The sequence below is a fragment of the Sminthopsis crassicaudata genome, chromosome 6 (assembly GCF_048593235.1).
Source record: "Sminthopsis crassicaudata isolate SCR6 chromosome 6, ASM4859323v1, whole genome shotgun sequence".
Lineage (NCBI taxonomy): Eukaryota > Metazoa > Chordata > Mammalia > Dasyuromorphia > Dasyuridae > Sminthopsis > Sminthopsis crassicaudata.
Genome location: NC_133622.1, coordinates 199,735,252 through 199,757,978, shown reverse-complemented (window position 1 = coordinate 199,757,978; position 22,727 = coordinate 199,735,252). Strand labels below are relative to the sequence as shown.

Genomic DNA, 22,727 nt, shown 5'->3' with positions numbered 1-22,727 from the left:
ACAAGTGATCATTCGTTCTCTCCTAGAAGGTTTCTAGTAGAGACCAAAGCAGTTGAATTTTGCTTTTAGAAAACAATTGTTAGGAATTTTATTCCTAACCTTTATCTAAAATAAGCCCAATGTACTACTATCTCTTGATTCTTCTCTCTGGGGCTAAGCCAAACCAATTTGATCCATCTTCTGCAAGAGGATCCTTCAAATATTTAAAGACAGTTCTAGTGTCTCTCCCTAAGTATTTTGTATTCCAGGATAAAATCTCCTAGTTTCTTCAATTCTCAAAAGGGATGATCTCTGGGCTCCTTACCACCCTGCTCACCTTCCACTAATGTTGTTCAGTTTATTAACTCAAAAAACATAGAATGCTCCCATTTTGTGATGTATGGGGATGCTCCTGCAAAGCCCCGCTGCATTCAATTATCTCTCTTACCAGACTCCTAAAGCACAACAGAGCTAAGGCATCATATCTATAGAAAACAGTTAATATGACAGGAAGAATAATCTTTTTTAAAGAGGACAAAAATTCAGCAAAACTGGTCAGTATATCAAAAGAATATGATAATATTTGCAGTGTTCTATAATCCAATCTCTTCAGAGAGTGAGTTTTATTTTCTCATTTCTTTTCCAGGCAGGCTTATATGGTATTCAATTTCTTTTTTGTTGTTGTTCGTTTTATTTACAGTATTGTAGTTGTGTATTATGTTTTTCTGGCTATACTTACTTCACTCTGTATCCATTCATATCAGTCTTCCTGGGCTTTTTTGAATTCTTCTTATCCATAATTTCCCTTTTTTTAATATTTTATTTTTACCATTTACATTTAGACAGTTTTTAAACATTCATTTAAAAACTTTTGAGTTCCAAATCCTCTCCCTCCCTTCCCCTTTTCTCGTTACCTAAGATGTAGTACATAATTTGATATTGGTAATACGTATGCAATCATGCAAAACATATTTCCATATTAGTCATGTGAAAGAAGACAGACCAAAAAAAAAGAAAAAAAGTACAAAGAAATACAAAAAAGTGAAAAAGTATGATTTGATCTGCATTAAGTCTCCATCAGTTCTCTCTTTGAAGTCAGCATTTTTTTTCATGAGTTCTTTGGAATTGTCTTAGATCATTATATTGCTGAAAAGGGCTAAGTCATTCATAGATGATGATGATACAATCTTGCTGTTATTTTGTATTATGTTCTCCTGGTTCTGATCACTTCACTTTGTCTCAGTTTGTAGATATTTCCAGGTTTTCCTGAAGTCACTCTTCTCATCATTTCTTATAGCACAATAGTTTTCCATCACAGTCATACACTACAACTGGTTTGCATTATTTCTTATGAGACAAACATAATTCGTCACATTCAAGTATTACAATTTTAAGACCCTAATTTTATAGATGAGAAAACAGAGAAGGGAATACTTTTCTCTCAGCGATCCAATCAATGAAAGACAAAGACAGGATTCCACTTTAATTCTTTTGATCCTGATCCCATGTTCCTTTTAAATCTCTTAGGGCCTCCTTTTACTAGAAAAAGATTATGTTAAGGATTTGGAAGGCTAGAAAGGTACATGAAGGAAAAGAGAAGGCATCATCTGGCAAGGGAAAACAATTATTGGGAGGTCAAACTCAGAGCTCCTAGGTCCCTGTCTGGCCAAAGACACCAGAAACAAGTTTAGTAGCTCTTCCGCTAATCATATTTTCCTGAACACATTTCCACTAATTCCACTTTGTTGGCTTGGGTGGGAGATGGGGAGGTAATTGATCTGACTCTTCCTCATCCCACCCAGACACGATCTTGCCAGTACCTCTCTTCTTTACCTCGGGATTGGGAACAGGGACACTAATTAGGTCCTTGAACTTCACCCCACTTCCCTGAATCTCATACCTCTCCCCAGAGAAGAGGATCTGATCACATATTTGTGATTGTTGGGGCAGTCTGATATATACATGGGAAGAAAATGGTTGCCATGGGACTCCAGATATATCCTTACTTAGTTCAGCCTCAGTTTCCCCCTTTTCAGAAGGAGGAAGATGATGTTAAAGGACCCTAACATTCCACTGCCTTGAAGATTAGTCTGGGCTCCTTCCTTTCCTTTCCTTTCCTTTCCCTTTGGAAGAGGGGCTGGATTGGGTATCAGAAGAGACTATATATAGAATTAAGAGCTGGAGCCTTGAGGGAAGGCTGGAGGCTCCCAGAGAGTGAACTCCCCCTGCTGTGTGCCCCACCCCACCTCAGCCTACCACCCCCATCCCCATCCTGGAGCCAGACCTGCACTCCAATTTTAGCCCCTCAGCTGGGCTGGGCTGGGCTTGGGCCCAAGGGAATCTAAGAAAGAACTTGGGACAGACCAGAATCCTTTGGGAGGCAGTGCAGGGTAGTGAAAAGAAAGAAGTGGAGCTAGTGGTTAGAACAATGGTTCAGATCTTATCTCTGATATTTAATATCTGAGTCACTTTTAGGCAAGTCATACCACTTGGACCTCAGTTTACTCCTGTGCAAGATGGGGATATTACTTGAAGGATGTACCTCATGGGTTGTTATAAGGTATACACAATACATATTCCTATACATACATATATTCATATATATATGTATACATACATATTCTTATACATACATATGTTCATATTTTTGTGCATATGCATATACACATATATATATATATATATATATATATATATATGATGCTAGAAGAAATGCTATAAAATTGGAAATTGTTATACGGAAGTAATAGAGAGGTAATGGAGTCAGGATTTGGCATTTTATATATCCTAGAGAAAGTTTGAAAATTGGCATCCTTCTTCCAAGTATTAATATGATGTTACCCCTTAAAAAGAGTCATCTGCAACAATTTGCAAGTATGGAAGTTCAAGATGATCATTATTATATAAGGGTTTGATCACAAAATAATTTTGTATAATTTTTGACATTGAGAAGATTTAGAGGCATAATAGCACAGTATCATACCTAGTACAGTAGAAAAAAATGATGGAATGAGCAGCTCTGAGTTTTAATTATCATTCTGCCGCTGTGTTTCTTCTTTTCTCCTTTATTGGACTTCACTTCCTTCATCCATAAAATGAGGGGATAAGGCCCCTGAGTTGTCGTCTACCTCTAAAAATAGATTCTACAAATCGTCATTAGGGGTCATATGATAAAATATGGCTTCCTTGCATCTCTTGTATATTGTAGCTTGTGTAGTTGCTTATCTTATCTTCTCCCAGGCCCAAATCTGTCCCAGAGTCCTACATATCTGTTGTTCCAGAGATATCTATGAATTTTAAAGTTTTTTTTTAAATAAATTATTCTCTTTCCCACATTCTGCACTCTAGACAAACTGGCCTTCTTGTTGGTATTCTTACATGACATTCCTGAGATCTCCCACTTCCACACTTTTGTACTGGCCACCCCTCAAATCTAGAATGCACTCACAGTTCCACCTCTATCTCTTATAACCTTTTGTCTTCTGCAAAACTCTCCTCAAGCACCACCTCCTACATGAAGTCTTTGCTGATTTCCCCCACAGATGGTATCTCTACATAAAATATATCTTGTATTTATTCTGTTTACCCTTATTTCCATACATATTGCTCCCTTCCATAAAAAGCAGGGGCTGTTCCATTTTTGTCTCTTATTCTCCAGATCATAGCACGTGGACATGGCACACAGTTTGTGGAGTGACTGATTGAATGTATTAAAACAATAGACAAACGTAATATTTCACGATTCAGGGCCCAGTCTTGACTTCTGCACTTAGTTGGTTCTTATTCAAATATCTGATAGATCTGTGCTTCTATCTAACATGTGGACATTCCTTTCTCTGATGCAGATTGAAATACCCACTCCCCACCTCCTGCCCTTCATCTATACCTTATGAGGTCATCAAGAATTGCTATCTCCTTAAAAAAAATTCATCCCCAAAATGGTGGTCAAACTGGTGAGGAGCCTTTCTGAATGGAGCCAGGCTACTCCTTGGATAATAGACACGGCTTTATCACTGGCCCCATTCTCAAAACTCTTTCATTCTTGAGACCTACAGAGCCTGAGAGAACCTCAGTGAGGCAAGAGAGAGATTTATTTGAATGTAACCATCAACAAATATTTCAACACACAAGGAAGAATAGAAAATTGTATAAAGAAACACAAACCTTAGCTACATTAAAAAGAAACATATAGATAATAAGTTTAACAAGGTAGCAACAAAATAACTCCATTTTACATCAATTTTTATATATTTTTTCCTTAGCACAAGCAGGCTAAGAACTTTCATTTATTAAAAACTGATAAAATTCAAGTGTGAAGAAACAGTTATGACTGACACAAAGAATGGACTTCTCTGAAAAATGTAATGATGACTGGAGTTGCTGCCCATTGGGATTATTCAGCTGATTTTTATGTTCTGTTAAAGCTTATTGAGGGTTAAGGCTTCAAAGTCATGTAATTTTGAAGAATATATGATGACTAAATAAACACTTGATTCATAGGAAAAAAAGAGAGAGGAACTTTGCTACTGGAGTAGGTCATTAATAATGGAGTTAGATTTAGAATGAGAAAAGTACTTTACAAGTTTAAAAATCTATTGTTGCCAAGGGCTTGATTGGTTGGGGTGGGGAGGAACATTCTGGTCTCTTTAAGAACTAGCCACTGGGTCATGACTTCATGCTTTTATCCCTGCCTCCTCCTTAGGCTGCCCAGATAAATCCCTTTTCCTATGTCTAAGGGCATGGAACAGTCAGTGTTTCCTGGACAAGACCCCAACAGCAAATGGAAGAAAACTGCATAGCATGGCATGCAAGGGGAGCTGCCAAGAAGCAGGTTTGGCTTAGAGATGAAAAAGAGGTCTCCCCAGAGCTGCTTAACAATTGAAAGGTTGAAGGGTTGAATGAATAACGGAGGAAGAGGATGGAGGTTCTGGGTCACTGAGGATCTCCAAGAAGAAAGAAATCAGATGACCCCTGGTCAGAGTGGTCAGAGATGTTATACAAAGGAGAATCAGTCCTATTCTACCCAACCTCAAAGGGCAGAACTGAAAATTAATTTTTTCCCTGAGGCTGGGGTTAAGTGACTTAGCCAGAGTCCCACAGCTAAGAAGTGTTAAGTGTCTGAGGCCAGATTTAAACTCAGGTCCTCCTGACTTTAGGTCTGGCACTCTATCCACTGCGCCAACTAGCTGCCCCTGGAGATTAAAATTAAAAGGAGGAAGATGTGAAACTACTTAGAAGGACATTTTCCCCCTTTTTGATCTGATTTTTCTTGTGTAGCATGATAATTGTGGAAATATCGAAGAACTGCACATGTTTAACGTGTATTGAATTACTCACCATCTAGGGGAAGGAAGGGGGGAGTGAGAGAGGGAAAAAATTTGGAACACAACGTTTTGCAAGGGTGAATGTTGAAAACTATCTATTCATGTGCTTTGAAAATAAAAAGCCTTCTAAAAAAGAAACTACTTAGAGGGCTAACTTGTAGAAAGACCTCTGATGATCTTTGACATCTCTTTCCAATCTGAGACTTGTTGATGCTAAGATACTTAGATTTCTAACCTGAGTGGAAGATTTCTTTCCTTTAAGGTGTCTTTGGAATGTGCTAGGAGTAGTCCAATAAATGAAATAGTTTTGGTTTCCCTTTGGAAGATCAACTACGAGATTCAGGCTGTCTCTGCTGAGGAGTCAGAGAGCTCATGAGATTGCATTCCCCTAGTGCCTTCTCTCCTCCCCCCCTTAAAATCTGGTCCCAGTGACTGTCCAGCCCAGTCTCATTCTCCTTGCCTTTTCATTTGGGATTAGTTGTGCTGATCCTATGCAAATTAGTCCAACAAACAGCATTTCTTAAGTGCCTACGTGCCAGGCACTGTGCTGTGTCTGTATGTGTACCTCCACACTTTTTAAGTACCAACAGAGAACCACCTCTTCTCTTCAACCGATAATTGCCCAATGGCACTGCCTGGGGGGGATGATTCCTCCATTCACCTCAGCCTAGGTCTCTCTGAGCCACAAAGAGGTGTAAAATGTAAAGCAAACCAGTAGGAGATCTCCTTGGGAAAGGAAACAGAAACCAGATGCTGCGGCAGGAGAAGACATGGTGTTGGAAGTTGGGGATCACTCTCCCTCTCTCTTCCTCTCTCTCCCTCTTTCCTTCCCTCCTTCTCTATGCCTGTCTCTGTGTCTCTCCCTTCATCTTTTCTCCTCCTCCTCTTCCTCCTCCTCCTCCTCTTCCTCCTCCTCCTCCTCCTCCTCCTCCTCCTCCTCCTCTTCCTCCTTCTCCTCTTCCTTCTCCTTCTTCTTCTCTCCCTCTCCCCCTTTTCCCTCCTCCATCCCTCCTCCCTCTCTTTCTCTTTGTGTCTGTCTCTCCCTCTCCCTCCCTTCTTCCTCCTTCCCTCCCCTCTCCTTCTCTCCCTTCTTTCCTCCCTCCCTATCCCCTTCTTTTTCTGTCTCCTTGTATCTCTGTCTGTCTGTCTCTCTCTTTCTGTCTCTGTCTGTCACACACACACACACACACACACACACACACACACACACACACACACACACACACTACACTTGCCAAATCTATACCTGTAGACACATACTCAATTGTAAGTTTTTTGAAGACAGAGGCTACATCTTCTTTCCCTATAGTTAGTAGGTAATTAATAAATGTTTGTTGAATTATAGTGAATTACCAAATAATGCCATTCCCACTCTCTCATACTTCCCCCCTTCATGCACGAGCCAAGGTCTCACGACTGTTGACACTGTAATGCCTGACGTGACATATAAACACTCCACTGTTCTTAGTGCCTACGACCTCAAATAGCTTGCCTCAAAGCATGACACATGGGACTTCCTTGGGGACATACATAGATGGTAGGATACAAAGAGAGACAGAGAAAGTTACTCAGGAACCACTAGAACCTGTGGCTACATTGTTCTACTCAGAAGTCTCACCTGAAGGTCTCTTTTCTCCTCTGACAATCAGCTTTATAAAAAGTATTGTAATGGGATTTCTAATGCATTTTCATGTAATACTGTCTATTATATAGTTAACTTCTTTTGAGTCTTAGGCTCTACTAGACAATGAGCTCTATGACAATGGATTGTGTTGGATCTAAACTTTGTATCACTGTCTACCTAGGAAAGCTATGTGGAATAGTGGAAAGCACACTGGATTTGGGGGTCAAAGGACCTAGGTTCAAATCCTTTCTCTACTATCTATTACTTATATGACTTTGAATAGGTCATGTCATCCCCCTAGGCCTCAGTCTCCCCATCTGTAAAATGAGGGGATTAGATTAGATAATCTGTGAGGTTTCTTCCAACTTTAAATTTAGGATATATGCTCCATGATCCACAGGATAGTGTTCTTCAAAGAGCAGTGAAATAAAAAAATAGTATTTTTCATATAACGTTCTCAAGTGCACAAAGCATTGAAAAAACACTCTCTCCTACCTGCATATATTCACACAGACATTCTCTATATAGGGCATGTGCCTTTTCTCAGAGTTTGGAAAACCATTTTCTTTGGAAAAGTTATCTCACATAATCCGTGTATTCAAGAAGTCTTCGCAAATTTACAAACTGGGAGGAAGGGTTGGGGAAATCGCTGACACTTCAATGTTCCTCTTATCTGAGTTGGTCAAAGGAAGAAAGAACACATGGGAGGGGAGGGAGAAGGAGAAGGAAAGGGAGAAGAAGAGGGAAAGGAAGAGAGAGAGGGAGGGAGGGAGAGAGAAGGAGAGGGAGAAGAAGAGGGAGAGAACAAGAGAGAGAAAGAAAGTGTTGGGTGGAGAAATATATTCTATTCAAGAGAGAAATAGGAGGGGAAGGAGAAAAGGAAGGGAAGATTAGAGGAGAGATTATAGCTTTTTTTTTGAGGTGTCAAAGATTTGGAAACTTCCCATCAATTGAGGAATGATTGAACAAGTTATGGCATATGAGTGTAATAGAATAATACTGTACTATAAGAAACAATGCATGGGATGGTTTCAGAAAAATCCTAGAAGACTTACATGATGTGATGTAAACTGAAATGAATAGCATCAGGGGAACAATTTGTACAATGACAACAATATTGTTAAGACAAACAACTCTGAAAGACTTAGGATCTTGGATCAGCATATGACCAGCCACTATTCCAGAGAACTAATAATGAATCACACTAGCCACTTTGTGACAGAGAGGTGAGGAACACAGAATGTGTGTGTGTATCTCTGTATGTCTGTGTGTGTCTAACTATAGTTTTTCTTTTAAACATGGTCAATGTGGACATTCATTTTTTCTGACTGTACATGATTATAAAAAGGTTGTGGATTGTTTTAATTCTTACTGAGGGGAGTGAGGGGATTTTTGTTAATTGAAGAAAATCAATTTAATTTTATTTGGGGGGTTTCTTCTTTTCTTGCTTTTTTCTGGTTATTCATGTACATCAAAATTTTTAAAATACACATTTCTTTATGAATTATGTTGGGAGAGAAAAATCAGAGCAAAAAGGAAAAACCATAAGAGGAAAAAAAAAACAGAAGAAAAAGAAAAAAAAGTGAACACAGCATGTCTTTATTTATATTGTCTCCATAGTTCTCTCTCTGGATGCAGTTGGCATTTTCTATCCAAAATTTATTGGAATTGCCTTAGATTATTGAATCGCTGAGAAGAACTAAGTCTTTCATAGCCATCATTGCACAATCTTATTGTTATTGTGTACAATGTATTCCTGGTTCTATTTGTTTGGCTCAACATCAGTTCATGTAAATCTTTCCAGGTCTTTCTAAAATTAGCTTGTTCATCATTTTTTATAGAACAATAACATTACATTATTTTCATATACCATAACTTATTCATCTATTCCCCAATTGATGGGCAATTGCTCAGAAAATTAATTTTAATAAAACCTTTCTTTTACATTCTACCGCCTCATAAATCTCTCCCTAGACAATCCAGCTGAAAGGGATCTCTTCTCTCTCTCTCTCTCTCTCTCTCTCTCTCTCTCTCTCTCTCTCTCTCTCTCTCTCTCTCTCTCTCTCTCTGTCTCTGTCTCTCTCTCTCTGTCTCTCTCTCTCTCTCTCTGTCTGTCTCTCTCTCTCTCTGTCTCTCTCTCTGTCTCTCTCTCTCTCTCTCTCTCTCTCTCTCTCTCTCTCTCTCTCTCTCTCTCTCTGTCTGTCTCTGTCTGTCTTGCTCTCATTCTCGATCTCTTGCTCTCTCTTCCAATTTCTTTTCTTCACCTCCTATCATAAGGTACTTTGTATCACATTCATTTGTGTGAGTTCTACCCACATTAGTTTGTAAGATCCTTGAAAGCACAAGACAATGATTGCAGATATTTAATCTATATATAGCAAATTGCTTGGGGAGAAAATTTTAGAACACAAAGTCTTATAAAAATGAAGGTGGAAAGCATTGACTTATTTTTTAATTTTTGTATTTTATGTACTTAACAAGTGTTTGAGGAATTGAATTCATTAAAGAATCCCTGAGAATTCAGGCCCTGCCTAGGGAATTTCCAAAGACCATATGAGTCCCTCCTAGTAGGGATGACCAGTCACGAGATCACCCTAATATTTAGGGTTTATGTCAGGCAAATCTGAGTTCAAATTTTGCCTTCAACATTAGTTCTGTGATCCTGAGCAAGTCACTTAAAGTTCTCTCACCTTTGATTTTCTCATCTGTAAAAACAGTGTGGTTGTGAAGACCAAGGAGATAATATAAAGAGCTTTGCAAATCTTAACCTACTATAAAAATAGTAGTTATTATTGTTATTATTATCTTAGTGTTGGAAGGAATTCCAGGTATCATCTAACCTTTTAACTTCACAGATGAGGAAATAGAAGCCCAGAAGAGTATCAGCTTACCTACAGAGCCTCTAACCTTATCTTCCCACCTTGGCCACAGTCACTTTTAGTGCAGTTGGTCTCAATTGCTGCCACTTTTGAGTTGACTGGGAGTTTTGAGACTGGCAGAGGAAATTCTCAATTTACCTCCTTTGCCCCAAATGTTATGCTTACCTCCACTGTATTGTTTTTGTCATTTGTTTTGGGGAGGGAGCTGCTCAGAATCTAGAGAGAAACTGATGATTTTGGTCTGATAGAAACATCTGGGAAGTTCCAAGAAAATCACCTAATCCAAAGACTCTTAGTTTTATTTTAATTTTAAATTTATATATTAGTTTTCACCATTTATTTTTATAATGCTTTCACTTCTCCTTCCCTCTATTCCCTTTCCAAGCTCCCCAAGATGGCAATCAATCTGATATGGGTTTTACATATGTAATCATATTTCCACATTAGTCATATTGTGAAAGAAGAATTAAAACAAAAAGGGAAAACACCTAGAAAGAAAAAAAAAAACCCTGAAAATAGTATGCTTCCATCTGCATCCAGAGTCCAGAGTCCTTTCTCCTGATGTAGATATTATTTTCTATTGTGAATGTTTTAGAATTTTCTTTGCTTATTTTATTGCCAAGAAGAGCAAAATCTATCAAAAGTTCTTAGCTTTTTAAAAAAATATCGAAGACTCCATTGGTAATATAATGAAAATAATGTTTTTAAATGTATAAAACAAAATTCATAGGAATAAAAAGGAAACTAATATCAATTTAAAAATATTAAGATATTTCATAACAAGTTAACATACTTAAGAACTCTTGATTCTATCATTTTTTTTTTTTATGTTATAAAGAAACTGAATCTCAGAGAGGAGCCAACTTACCGGGATCCATATACCTGTATGTAACAAGGCTGTAATATGAACTCACATTTCTTGATTCCAAGTTTAGCTCTGTCCCCAGCACTCCTTACCCTAATGAGGTAGGGATCTCAGAGCTGGGCAGAGAGACTGAGGAGCCAGTCTCTCTTAAGAGGATACTTGGACGCCATCTGCTTACACCTCTGGCCTTGAGATATCCCAATCTTTTCCAGACCCCCAACTACAAGAGGTAAGGCCAGGGGCTGGATCCACCCGCTGCTTTGAGGTTGGATTGAGTTTTTTGGTTATTTTTAGTGCTTAACATAGTTCCTGGTGCTTTATAATGCTGGCTTACTTGCCCACCTTTCACCCATTGCCCACTGCCCCCTTCTTTCAGAGTCAGGGTCTGGGGAAGAGGGGGTAGATGGGAATGAAGTCTCTCTCGGGTTCCGTTGCCATCCTTTCCTGCCTTCCTTGGGCAACCGGTCTCTCTGCTCCCTTGAAACGGGGTAATATAAAAGGTGTGACTTCAACTGAACACTACCCATCTTCCCCACATGCAGACAATTTCCAGAGAAGCTACAGAAGTGTTCTCCAAGCAAGTCACCCCTGCCCCCCACCCCCCTCCTCTATGCCGCCCCTGGCTCAGATTTAGAGCTGGAAGGAACTCTTTAGTTCTAGTTCCAGGAACTGATTTTTTGTCAGCGTAATAAGGCCTCCTGATGAGGAAACTGCCCTCTACCAGTAAAGATGGACAAACTGTTCTGCAGCTTGGGCAGGTGACGGGGACACCGAAAGGTTAGGCAATTCGCTTAGGGGACACGGGTCAGAGAAGGGACGTGAAACCCGCCCCACATCCCTTTACAGATGGACTCAAAGAGAAGGGGACATAGCCAGAGGTCGCCAACTAATGCGCAAAACTTGAACCCACGTCTCCACCCGGCACCTTGGAGTCAGAACCTGCGGGTGAGACGGTGCCGGCGTCCGCAGCAACGGAAAAAAGTTATGGCAATCTCTGGCCCGGTGCAGCGCGCCGTGGGGACTCAGCGCGGGGGAGCCCGGGCTGGGAGGACAAGACGAGCTGCGCGGCTGGTAGGGGCGGCGCGTGGTGTGAGGGGTAAGAGGGGGAGAGACAGTGAGGAGGGGAGGGGGAAGCGGCTCAGCCCGGGCTCCGGGACACTCCCCTCTCCTCCCCTTAGGGTCTCTTTCTTTCCCAAATCTTCGGACCCATCGGTCTCCGCCCCCCATCCCGGGCCGCTCTCATTGGCTCCAGGCGTCCCCCCGCTGCTCCCCTCCCGGGGCTGCTCCCTCCCAGAGCCCCGGCTCCCGGTCCGGGGCTCTGAATAAATAGCCTGGAGCGCCAGCGGCTGGAGCAAGGGGTGGGGGAAGCCCCACATGCGAAGCCGAGGGGGCCAGCTCTTTCTTGGTAAAGTGGGCCGGGTGGGGTGGGGTGGGGGGCTATTTCGCCGTCTCTATCTAGGGCACGCACCTCTGCTTGGGGGAGTGCGAATCTCCGAACCCCGGGTCTCCACCGAGAAAAGCTTGGCGGGGGTCTCTGAAACTTTAGGCTGTGGCTCTAATTGCCGTCCACCTAGAAAGCGGGGGCAGGGAGACAGCAGGAGCGGCTCGCTGAGAACAGCTCTCCCCGAATCCCCTGCGGGACCATGGAGCTGCTGCCCCCGCCACTGCGGGACATGGACCCTAGCGGGCCCCGACGGCTCCCTCTGCTCCTTTACTACGGCCGACGACTTTTACGATGACCCCTGCTTTGACTCCCCTGACCTGCGCTTCTTCGAGGACTTGGACCCACGCCTGGTGCACGTGGGCGCGCTCCTAAAACCCGACGAGCACGCGCACCATCCCCGCAGCTGTCCCCGGGAGCCGGGAGGATGAGCACGTGCGCGCGCCCAGCGGCCACCACCAGGCCGGCCGCTGCCTGCTGTGGGCTTGTAAGGCGTGGCAAACGCAAGACGACCAATGCGGACCGGCGCAAGGCCCGCCACGATGCGGGAACGGCGCCGTCCTGAGCAAGGTGAACGAGGGCCCTTTGAGACCCTGAAGCGGTGCACGTCCAGCAATCCCAACCAGCGGCTGCCCAAGGTGGAGATCCTGCGCAACGCCATCCGCTACATCGAGGGGCTTCAGGCGCTGCTGAGAGACCAGGACGGGGCACCCCCCTGGCAGCTCCGCCGCCTTCTACCCCCAGGGGGCCACTGCCCAGGCGCGCGTGGTTGAGCATTACAGCGGAGACTCGGATGCATCCAGCCCGCGCTCCAACTGCTCGGATGGCATGGTGAGGGGCACACCCAACGGGGCCAGTGGGCAGGGCTGGAGGGAGGGGAAGGGGCAGGAGAATGATGGCGAGCACGTGCAAGGAAAGTTATTGCATAAGGTCTAAAAGGGGAGTGGAGGAACCTCGCCTTGAGTTAGGAATTGGTACCCAGGGTGTCTGTTGGTGACATTATAGGAGAGGAACCATTGAAATGGGTATGGGGTGGGCTGGTAGCGGGGGAAAACTTGCCTTTATGGAAGAAAGAGACTTTGAAGGTTAGGAAAATTGTTAGAAATTATGTAGCCCAACTACCTTATTTAACAAATCAGGTTTTGCCCAAATCACACAGAAAGTTTGTGGTGGAGCTGGGTGTGTGTGTGGGGGGGGGGGGGGTCTTTCTAGACTATACCAGTCTGGGGATGAGAGCAGGGAGGGAGGAGTCTGGCTTACACAGGGAATGGAAGTGGATCCAGATCCTTATTCTATTAACTTAGCTGTCCCTCATCTGTATAATGAAGGGCCTGGGCAAGGTGGTCTCTGAGATACCTGCTAGCCATAAATCAATGCTCCTATGAATTACCTGAGCCCCCATCCCTAGGAAAACACACACAATCCCCTGCAAAATTGGGGCAGTAAGCAGGATCTCGGGAAGGAAGGGAAGAGGGGAGATTTAGATTTGGAAGCCCTGCGATGGGCTGGATGTGTTAAGGGCAGGGAGAGGAACTAAGGCCTGATGAATCTGCTATCTTGTCTCCAGATGGATTACAGCGGCCCCCTGTGCAGCTCCAGGCACAGAAGTGGCTATGACAGCAGCTACTACAGTGATTCTCCAAGTGGTAAGTATCAGTGCTTTCTACCCGTCCAAGCTCCTGAATCCCCAGTCTACCCCACTCCCTACAAATTGTGAAATTCACTGTCCAGCCAGATCTGCCAGTATCTGGACTCCTGCCAAAAGAGGGGGAAGGATCATAATTTAATGTCCTTTTAGTGTGGGAACTGGTCCAATAGCAAGTGAGTGGTGATGTCTGCCCCTCTGTCATATTGGTAAAGTGGGCACAGAGAAGGAGTGATTTGTGTAAAGCAGGATGTGATCTCTGAGTTCCCCAAGATCCCATCCCAGACTTAAGAATCTACCACACATCCCTAATTTCTGTTGTTTTTGTTTTACAGACAACAACAAACCTGGGACAAGGGACTGGTTGTGTCCAGCCTGGACTGCCTCTCCAGCATTGTAGAACGCATCTCCACGGAGGGGTCTGCATGCCCTGTATTGCCCTTGGGAGAGGGCACACCCTGCTCCCCTCAGGAGGGTACCACTCTGAGTGAGAGTGGTGCCCACATTCCCTCCCCCATCTCCAGTGGGAGTACCCAGTCTTTCTGCTGACAGCAGCTCTGGGCCTAGCCCCGTACCCAATCCTAACCCTATCTACCAGGTCCTCTGAGATGGAGCCATTCCCAAACCTCGAAGGCTCCCACTTGTGGCTCCAGGGAGGTCCAACTAGACTTTGGGAGGGGGCCCATCTTATTCAAGTTTAAGGCCTCTGAGGGTTTCTTGGAATGTACTTCTGTCTCCTCCTCCTCCTCCCCTCCCCCCAACATTAATTTATTGGTTTCCCAGTGCCTGGCCGGGGAACAGGGGGACAGGTTCCTGGCCCCAGGTCCCTGGTCCCCTTCCCCCCCCCTCAGTGAGGAACGGCTGTGCTTGTTCTTGAGGGGCTGTGCCCCCTCCCCACTTCTTCCATGCTCCCCAGTTCAGGACCACATTTTGTAATACTTTTGTAATCTATTCTGTAAATAAGGGCTTGCTTTGCAAACACATATGCATATACACATACACACACACACAGCCCAGCGACATATTTATCAGGTGTGGTTTGTGGTGCAGTCATTGACTATTTATACACTAGGGCAGTGTTGTCTCTGCTCAAGTGTGCTGAATAAAGATGATAATTTATACCTGCTGGCTCTGCCTTTTAATGATAACTGACATATGATACGGTAAGGTTTTTTTGAGAACCTTATGCACATTACCTCATGCCAATTTTGTAAAGTAGGTATTATATTTTACATTTTACAGATGAAGTTCAGAAAATGAAATGACTCGTCCATGGTCACACAGCCAAGAAAGGAGAAAATAGGATTCGAACACAAATCCAAGTTTTGATTTCAAGTCCCACTCTCTAGATAGAGTAGTAATAGAATAACTATTTTATATTATTGCCTCTTCTCCCCCACCCCCAACTTCCAATGAGAGGAAAGGAATTCAACTATGGGATGACAGAACCAGAGTGGATCAGAGATCTGTTTTTCCTTACTTAGCACGCCAAAAATTCCACTCCAATATGGCCCTTTCTCTCTACCTCTACCCTAATATAGGCACACAATATTCCCCCACACTACAGAAATAGCCTCCTAATTGGTTTCCCTTTAACCTCCTCTCTCCCATCCTAATTTTAAGTGCTGTTTGGTTAATTTTCCCATCTAGAGGATAAAAATACAAATGTCTTAGCCTGATATTCAAGGCTTTTAAAATATTTGATTGTCCACTATTCCAGCCAAACTAATCTACTAACTTTATTTGATCTTTCTCCTGTGTCCCCTTTGGTCATGCATACCCATACATTGCCCATACACCCTTGGGAGAGTCTCTTTTGGATTGCCACCCTTCTCCCTCAGAGAACCTCAGAGCTGAACCTCAGAGAAATCCTGTGACTTTGCCAGTGATCATAGAAATAGTATGTGGTGTAAAAACAGAATAAGAATCGGGATTTTTACCAGGAAGATGAGAGCCTTAAGAGTTATCTGTGTATGCATAGCTTTTCAGAGAGAAATAGAGTAGTTGTTGATTAACTAGAATCTGGATTCAAGTCTAATCTCTGATGCACACTGGACAGATTTCTTAACCTTGAAATGTCCCAGTCCATCCTCTGAGACCAAGTTGTAAATCAGTTGTCCATGCACTTTGGAAGAGGAAATTTTCTCACCAGGAACCAACTTATATCAGTAAAATCACAGGGGCTAACAGAAGAAAAAGATAGAGGAGGAGGAGGAGAAGGAGGAGGAGGAAAACGAGGGAGGAGGAGAAGGAAGAAAAAAGGAGGAGGAGGGGGAGGAGAAGAAGAAGAAGGAAGAAGAAGAAGAAGAAGAAGAAGAGAAGAAGAAGAAGAAGAAGAAGAAGAAGAAGAAGAAGAAGAAGAAGAAGAAGAAGAAGAAGAAGAAGAAGAAGAAGAAGAAGAAGAAGAAGAAGAAGAAGAAGAAGAAGAAGAAGAAGAAGAAGAAGAAGAAGAAAAGGAGGAGGAGGAAAGGAAAATATGGTGGGGGTTAGAAGGAAGTGAATGTATGCTTTTATGCTTCTGACACTAACTATAGTCATTGACAAGTCATAGAATTAGAGCTTTGGGAGTTGGAAGGCACATCTAATCCACAGTCCCTTAATTTGTCATCCTCAGTCTTCTTATCTGCAAAATGGAGATAATAATAAGTTGAAGTTATTGTGAAGATCAGAAAGATAGTAGACATAACCAAAGGGCTTTGATGATGATGATGTCCTTCCATCCCCTTTCCCCTTCATACACACTACACTTTAAATTAATTACTTGAGAGCAAGATTCGGACTTAGTTTTCCATCTTTGCATCCCCAGCACATGCGGCCTGACACGCAGTAGATACTTCGTAAATCTTTGCCCACTGGAAGGGGTATATAGATCTATCTTCTACTGATGGTCTGACACCCGGGGGAGAATCAGAACTTCTTCAGATTACCGCAGGAGTGGCCCTAGTGAAAGTGAAGTTTGCGGACGTTGCGCGGTGGTGGGTGGGAAGGGGCGCGCGGGGGGCGGGGGGCGGGGGGGGGGCGCGGTACAGCTCGGGTGAAGAAAGCAGATAGAATGCCTCTGGAGAGATCGCACTGGAAAGCACGGATGCGGGAGGAGGTGAAGGGCAGGATGACTCATTGAACTGCAGCGGCCCCTACAGTGAGTTTGTGGAACTACGCCCCAGAGGAAAGCGCTTGTCTGAGCAGTAGACAAAGCGTGAGCTTGCTCAGCAAAGTACCCTGACCTGAGAGTGAGGAACATGAATATCCTGCATAGAAAATATACTGTGGCAGGTTAATACGGTATGCACACATAGTTCACGCAGAGAAAATAATGACTTTTCTTTCCATCAGCCCCTCTCTGCACCCCTCGCCAATGCATATCAAAAACCTCCACCCCAGGGGGACACACCTTCAGCAACAGGTTCCACATCTGGAGTGAAAGGACTTGGATTGGAATCTCAAACTTGGCAAATCGTATAACCTCTCCGGGCCTCAGTTTCCTCATCTGAAACAGAGATTGGACTAATTACTGCTCACCAGTTCAGATTTGACCCTTCCACCAAAGGACGATGAATTCGGTATACTCTGCTGCAGGAGAGGTCCTGACAGGAACAGCAACTGGTTTATTCCAGAAGTGGTTCTGGGAGGCTTTGGACCCTATGTAAACTAACTGAGAAAAAGGTGCTGCCTTTAGAATCTGGACAGATTTCTACTCTGAATTCTTGCTTTTCCTTTCCTTTAATTCCCCAGTATTTATTCCCATATTTTAGTATCTTCTCATGCACGTGGTTACTCCCTCTACCTGTGTGGATCTCAGTCCTTTCTGTTTAGTGCAACTTTTGTTCACATCCTTGAATATGTCCTCCTCAGTCAAGCTACCGACAATAAAATCCTGCCTCAGTTGCTTAATAGATGTACGATGGGCAAGTTACTTAAATTCAGTTTGTCCTTATCTCTAAACTAGGGATAATAATAGCACTTACCTCACAGGGTTAGTATAAGGATCAAACAAGATAACACGTAAATTGTTCCTTTTTCTTTTTTATCATCATTATCATTTTCTCAATTCTGGAATTCATCCTCTGGATGGATTCTTGGACTCTGAGTGTGACACAGACTTCCCATCTGTTTATTCTTCATCCTTAATGTAGGACCAAATCATATTCTTTTCCAAAGATGTCTCTCACATCGCTTCTGGTATGCAACTCATCAGTGGGCTTGGTGTTGCCCATTAATTATATTAGAATGTTAGAATAATATATTAGGATGATATGACATGATGTAGAATAGATAACAATATGAAATATTGTTAAAATCTTATCATATTATAATTATAAGGAGCTCAGGACAATCCCAACAATGAGCTGTATACCAGAAGTATACATACATGCACAAACACATAATTTCTCTTTTCTATTGTCTTTTGAGTTACCCACAATTTCGATTTTTCCAAGATCATGAAGTTCTATTGTTAACAATAATGTAACATCAGTGGGAGCTGACATTGGTGTTAAAAATCAGGTTTTTACAGCATCAAAAAGTATGGGATCATTGAGAGTGTGATATGGTTTCCTAAATTATATCCAATTTTACCTTTTCCATTCAATGTTGGGTGTAGCTCAAAATCTAGGAGATATATACTGCCATATTGACTCAATGAGCTGCCCAGATATGTGTTTTGAAATTAGGCAATGAACATATTTTACCCATTGTCATTTTAAGTGTGACATCTTGAGAACCTCCTAATTTATGGGGAATCTTCACAGGATAACTTCTGTGACACTTTGCTTAGGTGAACTAATGTCTCCCCTATTTGAAGCTTCACTTGATTCTGAAAGGGTCATTGATACACTGTATAGTGTTCAAACTTGAGTCAGGAAGACTTAATTAAATACCATCTTAAACATTCACTACCTGTACGACCTGGGCAAGTCAAAATTTAACCTTAAGTTTCACATATGAAAAATGGGGTTCATAATGGCACATATTTCCTAGGGTTGTTGGGAGAATACAATGAGATAACATTGTAAAATACTTTACAAATCTTAAAGAATTATACAAATTCTAGCTATTATTACCACGAACAAATTATCACTGTAGCTGAATCTGTCAAGGAGTCTTCTATGACTTCAATATATGTTTGGAAAACACTTTTTTTATTATAGCTTTTTATTTACAAGATATATGCATGGATGATTTTTCAGCATTGACAATTGCAAAACCTTTTGTTCCGATTTTCCCCCTCCTTCCCTTTCCCCCCTCCCCAGATAATAGGCAGACAAACACATGTTAAATATGTGGGAAACACTTTTCTTGGGTCAGATTTTTAAGGTTTCATTTAGCTCTAAGGAAGCAAAGGCCTTTCTTGAAGCTGGATTTGGAAAGAAAGAAAGAAAGGAAAGAAAGAAAGGAAAGAAAGAAAGAAAGAAAGAAAGAAAGAAAGAAAGAAAGAAAGAAAGAAAAGAAAGAAAGAAAGAAAGAAAGAGAAGAAAGAAAGAAAGAAAGAAAGAAAGAAAGGAAGAAAGGAAGAAAGGAAGGAAGGAAGGAAGGAAGGAAGGAAGGAAGGAAGGAAGGAAGGAAGGAAGGAAGGAAGGAAGGAAGGAAGAAAGAAAGAAAGAAAGAAAGAAAGAAAGAAAGAAAGGAAAGAAAGAAAGAAAGAAAGAATGAAAGACAAAGAGAAAGAAAGAGGAAGAAAGGAAGAAAGGAAGAAAGGAAGGAAGAAAGGAAGAAAGGAAGAAAGAAAGAAAGAAAGAAAGAAAAGAAAGAAAGAAAGAAAGAAAGAAAGAAAGAAAGAAAGAAAGAAAGAAAGAAAGAAAGGAAGGAAGGAAGGAAGGAAGGAAGGAAGGAAGAAAAGAAAAGAAGGAAGGAAGAAAGGAAGGAAGAAAAGAAAAGAAGGAAGGAAGGAAGAAAAGAAAAGAAAAGAAAAAAGAAAAAAAAAAGATATTTACAGATCAGAAACAAGTTCAGGCAAAAGAGGATAAATGCAAAAGAACAGCACAATTCTATAATAATGGTATGATGAATCCTGAAAGCAATCAAGAGGGCTGTCCCCACCATTATCTTGAAGGAAAAACAAGATTAAAGAAAGGATGGGACCACTGCTTGCAGGTGAATTGGATCTTGCTAATAAATGCTGAGGGGAGAAAAGCAGAATTAGCTGGTTGCTATTTTGTTTTTTTTTTCCTCCACCAAAAGGAGTGATCGTCAAAATGGGAAAAGTTGAACCAAAGTGGTTAATGGAAAATTGAAACTTGAGATAAGTGTGCTATAACAAGAGAGCAACCTAACATTACTCAGTAAGACCAGATCTCTATGCCTGGAAGCAGTGAAAGAACAGCGATGTATGATTGCTGTCAGTTATCAATGAAAATCGTGGAAAATGGGCAACATGCCACAGGAACAAGGAAGAACAAACAGTGTGCTGGTATTCCAAAGAATTCCAGTAGATGCTTCAGACTCTATATCAGAACATCTTTTTCTTGATAATATACAAAAATCTAGAGTGCATTATTAGAAAGATAGTTTGTGAAGACTTGGAAAGGGAACTGGAAGCCTTTATGAATAAGTATAAATTTATCAAGAACAAGAAAATCATGCTAAACTAACATAATTTCCTTAGGGTTACTCGATCTGTAGATTACAAGAATGCCAAAAATATTTAGCATTTGGATTCTAGATAGTCAGTTAACAAAATCTTTCATAACATCTTTGTGGACAATATGTGGTTGAATGAGTCAACCCCAAAAGCAGTGATTAATGTCAGCCTGGAGAATGATCTGTAATGACAAGCCCCAAGAGTCCCCTTTCCTTATGATATTCAACATTGTTTATAAAATATTCAAATGATGAGAATTTGGTTTGGGAGAACTGTTATTGTCAGACAACAGAATTGAGATTTAAAAGCATCTTTATAGACTAGATTTGTGGACTCATTCTAATCTGAATAATTTTAATAGAGATCAATAGAAAGTCCTACTTTTGGATCACAGTATGCAAAGCATAACAATACAATAGTTTATATGAAAATTATCAAGGCTGTGTGTTATTGAATGGAATAATCAACATGAGGCAAAGTTTTGAAATGAGAGGCAAAAAGCTGATAGACATTAAATTAAATTAAATAGGAACATATTGTCCAAAATGAAAAAGGCTCTCTTTGCCTCCTAAAGGCTTCCCTGCTCCTGTAGGTGGCTGCAGACAGAAATCACACGCAGCCACAAGATGGCACCCGAATCCAGGTCTATGGTGAAGTCCAAGCTGACAACTCTGAAAGTGGTAGATTGGTGTTCATCTCGATTAATGGTTCCAGTCAGGCCAGGATCTTGAGAAAGTGGCATTTTCTGTGTCTGTATTGGAGCCTAGGCCAACTCTGAGTCTTTTGTAAGACTGGCCCAAAGGAAAATATCTCCCTTCCATTTTGTGATCCCTTACCGTTCCTTTAACTTAATATTCTAAAGCATTTGATAATTCGCTATATGGGGCAGCTAAGTGGGATGGTGAATAACGTTTTGAACCTGAAGTCAGGAAGATTCATCTTCCTGAATTCAAATCTGTCCTCAGAAGTTTGTAAACTGTGTGACTTTGGGCAAATACCTAACCTCATTTGTCTCAATTTTTTTTTTTTAACTTTAAGATGAACTAGAGAAAGAACTCGTAAATCATTCCAGTATCTTGCCAAGAAAACCTCTCTGATTCAACAAATACAAAAATCCTCTCTCTAGGATGGTTTCCTCTTTTTGACTAGTTTATCACTAAGATCTCTTCCTTCTAGGATACTAATCTATCACCACACTACACTGATCTATGCTAATCTACCATGTGTCAATGGAAGGTAACTTGCTCCTCCTGTAATCCCAGGTCTATTCTTATAAGGATCTTTGGTGACAAAGGTTCTCCCTTTCCTATCCGACTTTAAAATGGAATTGGATAGAGGGGAAGTAGAGAATGTGTTGTGGCAGACCAATGAGGCAGAGCTTTTTAGAGTGTTGGGGGGATATGTTTTATATATACCCCAATATACTCATACTCTGTCTTTTGTCATCTTCTTACTCTGATCCCAGATTCTGTCTCTAGCCAATTCCTCACTCTGCTTCTAGCATTCCCTTATTTCATTCCCTAACATTCACTTAGTCTATCCTACAGCATCAACTTATTCTTTCTCCATTGCTATTTTCCCTCTCTATCATGAGGGAAAGGACATCATTGAGAGAGGGAGTTAAAAGGAAGTGTTCAGTGTCATTGAGAAGGGTTGTGCTATGAATATCTAGGGTCAATGTGATCACTGACAGTCACTCTTCTCTGTCCAACAAAACAAATAAGATCTGAGAAATCCCATGGATCAAACTCCTAAATCTAGACCTAATCTTGAGTCATAAGGTCTATCACTCAAGAGGATCTGGGAATTCTGGTCTTTGGCTACAACAGGACTCCAGTCTGAGAGCCATAGAAATAGAATCCACTAAATCAATCTCCTTTAGATCTTGAAGCAGGATAGGCTAGAGTAGAAGACATCCCATCAGCCATCTGGGCTTATTCCTCCAACTCTGACTAAGTCTCTCCTGCTGTGGGGCTATACTTTGCTGTGTCTCTCTTCAGTTTGTCCCCACTCCTAATGTGACAATCCTTGATTCTTGCTCTCTGTGCCATTGAAGGAAGATCAAAGTTCTAAAGCCACCTAATATAACCCCATTGTCTTTACATATTAGAAAACGTAGGGATGTTAAATGACTTCCTGAGGCCATATATATAGAAACATCAATGCACAAAACTTTATTTAGCACCTATTACCCATACTCTTTCTGTGCTGGATTGTACTGATGGGAGATACAGAAGTATCAGACAAAAATCCCCAGGAACTCGAAAACCTAGTTGATGAGTAGATGGGACTCCCCCCTTTTCCTTTTCTTCCTCCCCTACTAAAAAACAACAGCAAATATAAATATTAGTATTGGGTTAGCATTATACTATGGGTCTCAAATGGCAAAAGAT

The 22,727-nt window shown here is 41.7% G+C and overlaps 1 protein-coding gene across 1 annotated transcript; it reads left to right on the top strand.

Moving 5' to 3' along the window:
* Positions 1 to 10,745: 10,745 nt before the first annotated feature.
* On the top strand, positions 10,746 to 14,878 carry MYOD1 (myogenic differentiation 1). The gene is given in 9 exon segments (XM_074276838.1): positions 10,746 to 10,900; positions 11,518 to 12,350; positions 12,352 to 12,518; positions 12,520 to 12,610; positions 12,612 to 12,647; positions 12,649 to 12,822; positions 12,824 to 12,943; positions 13,680 to 13,758; positions 14,093 to 14,878. Coding segments are annotated over 8 exon segments (768 nt in total). The 5' UTR covers positions 10,746 to 10,900; positions 11,518 to 12,314; the 3' UTR covers positions 14,158 to 14,878.
* The last annotated feature ends 7,849 nt before the right edge of the window (positions 14,879 to 22,727 follow it).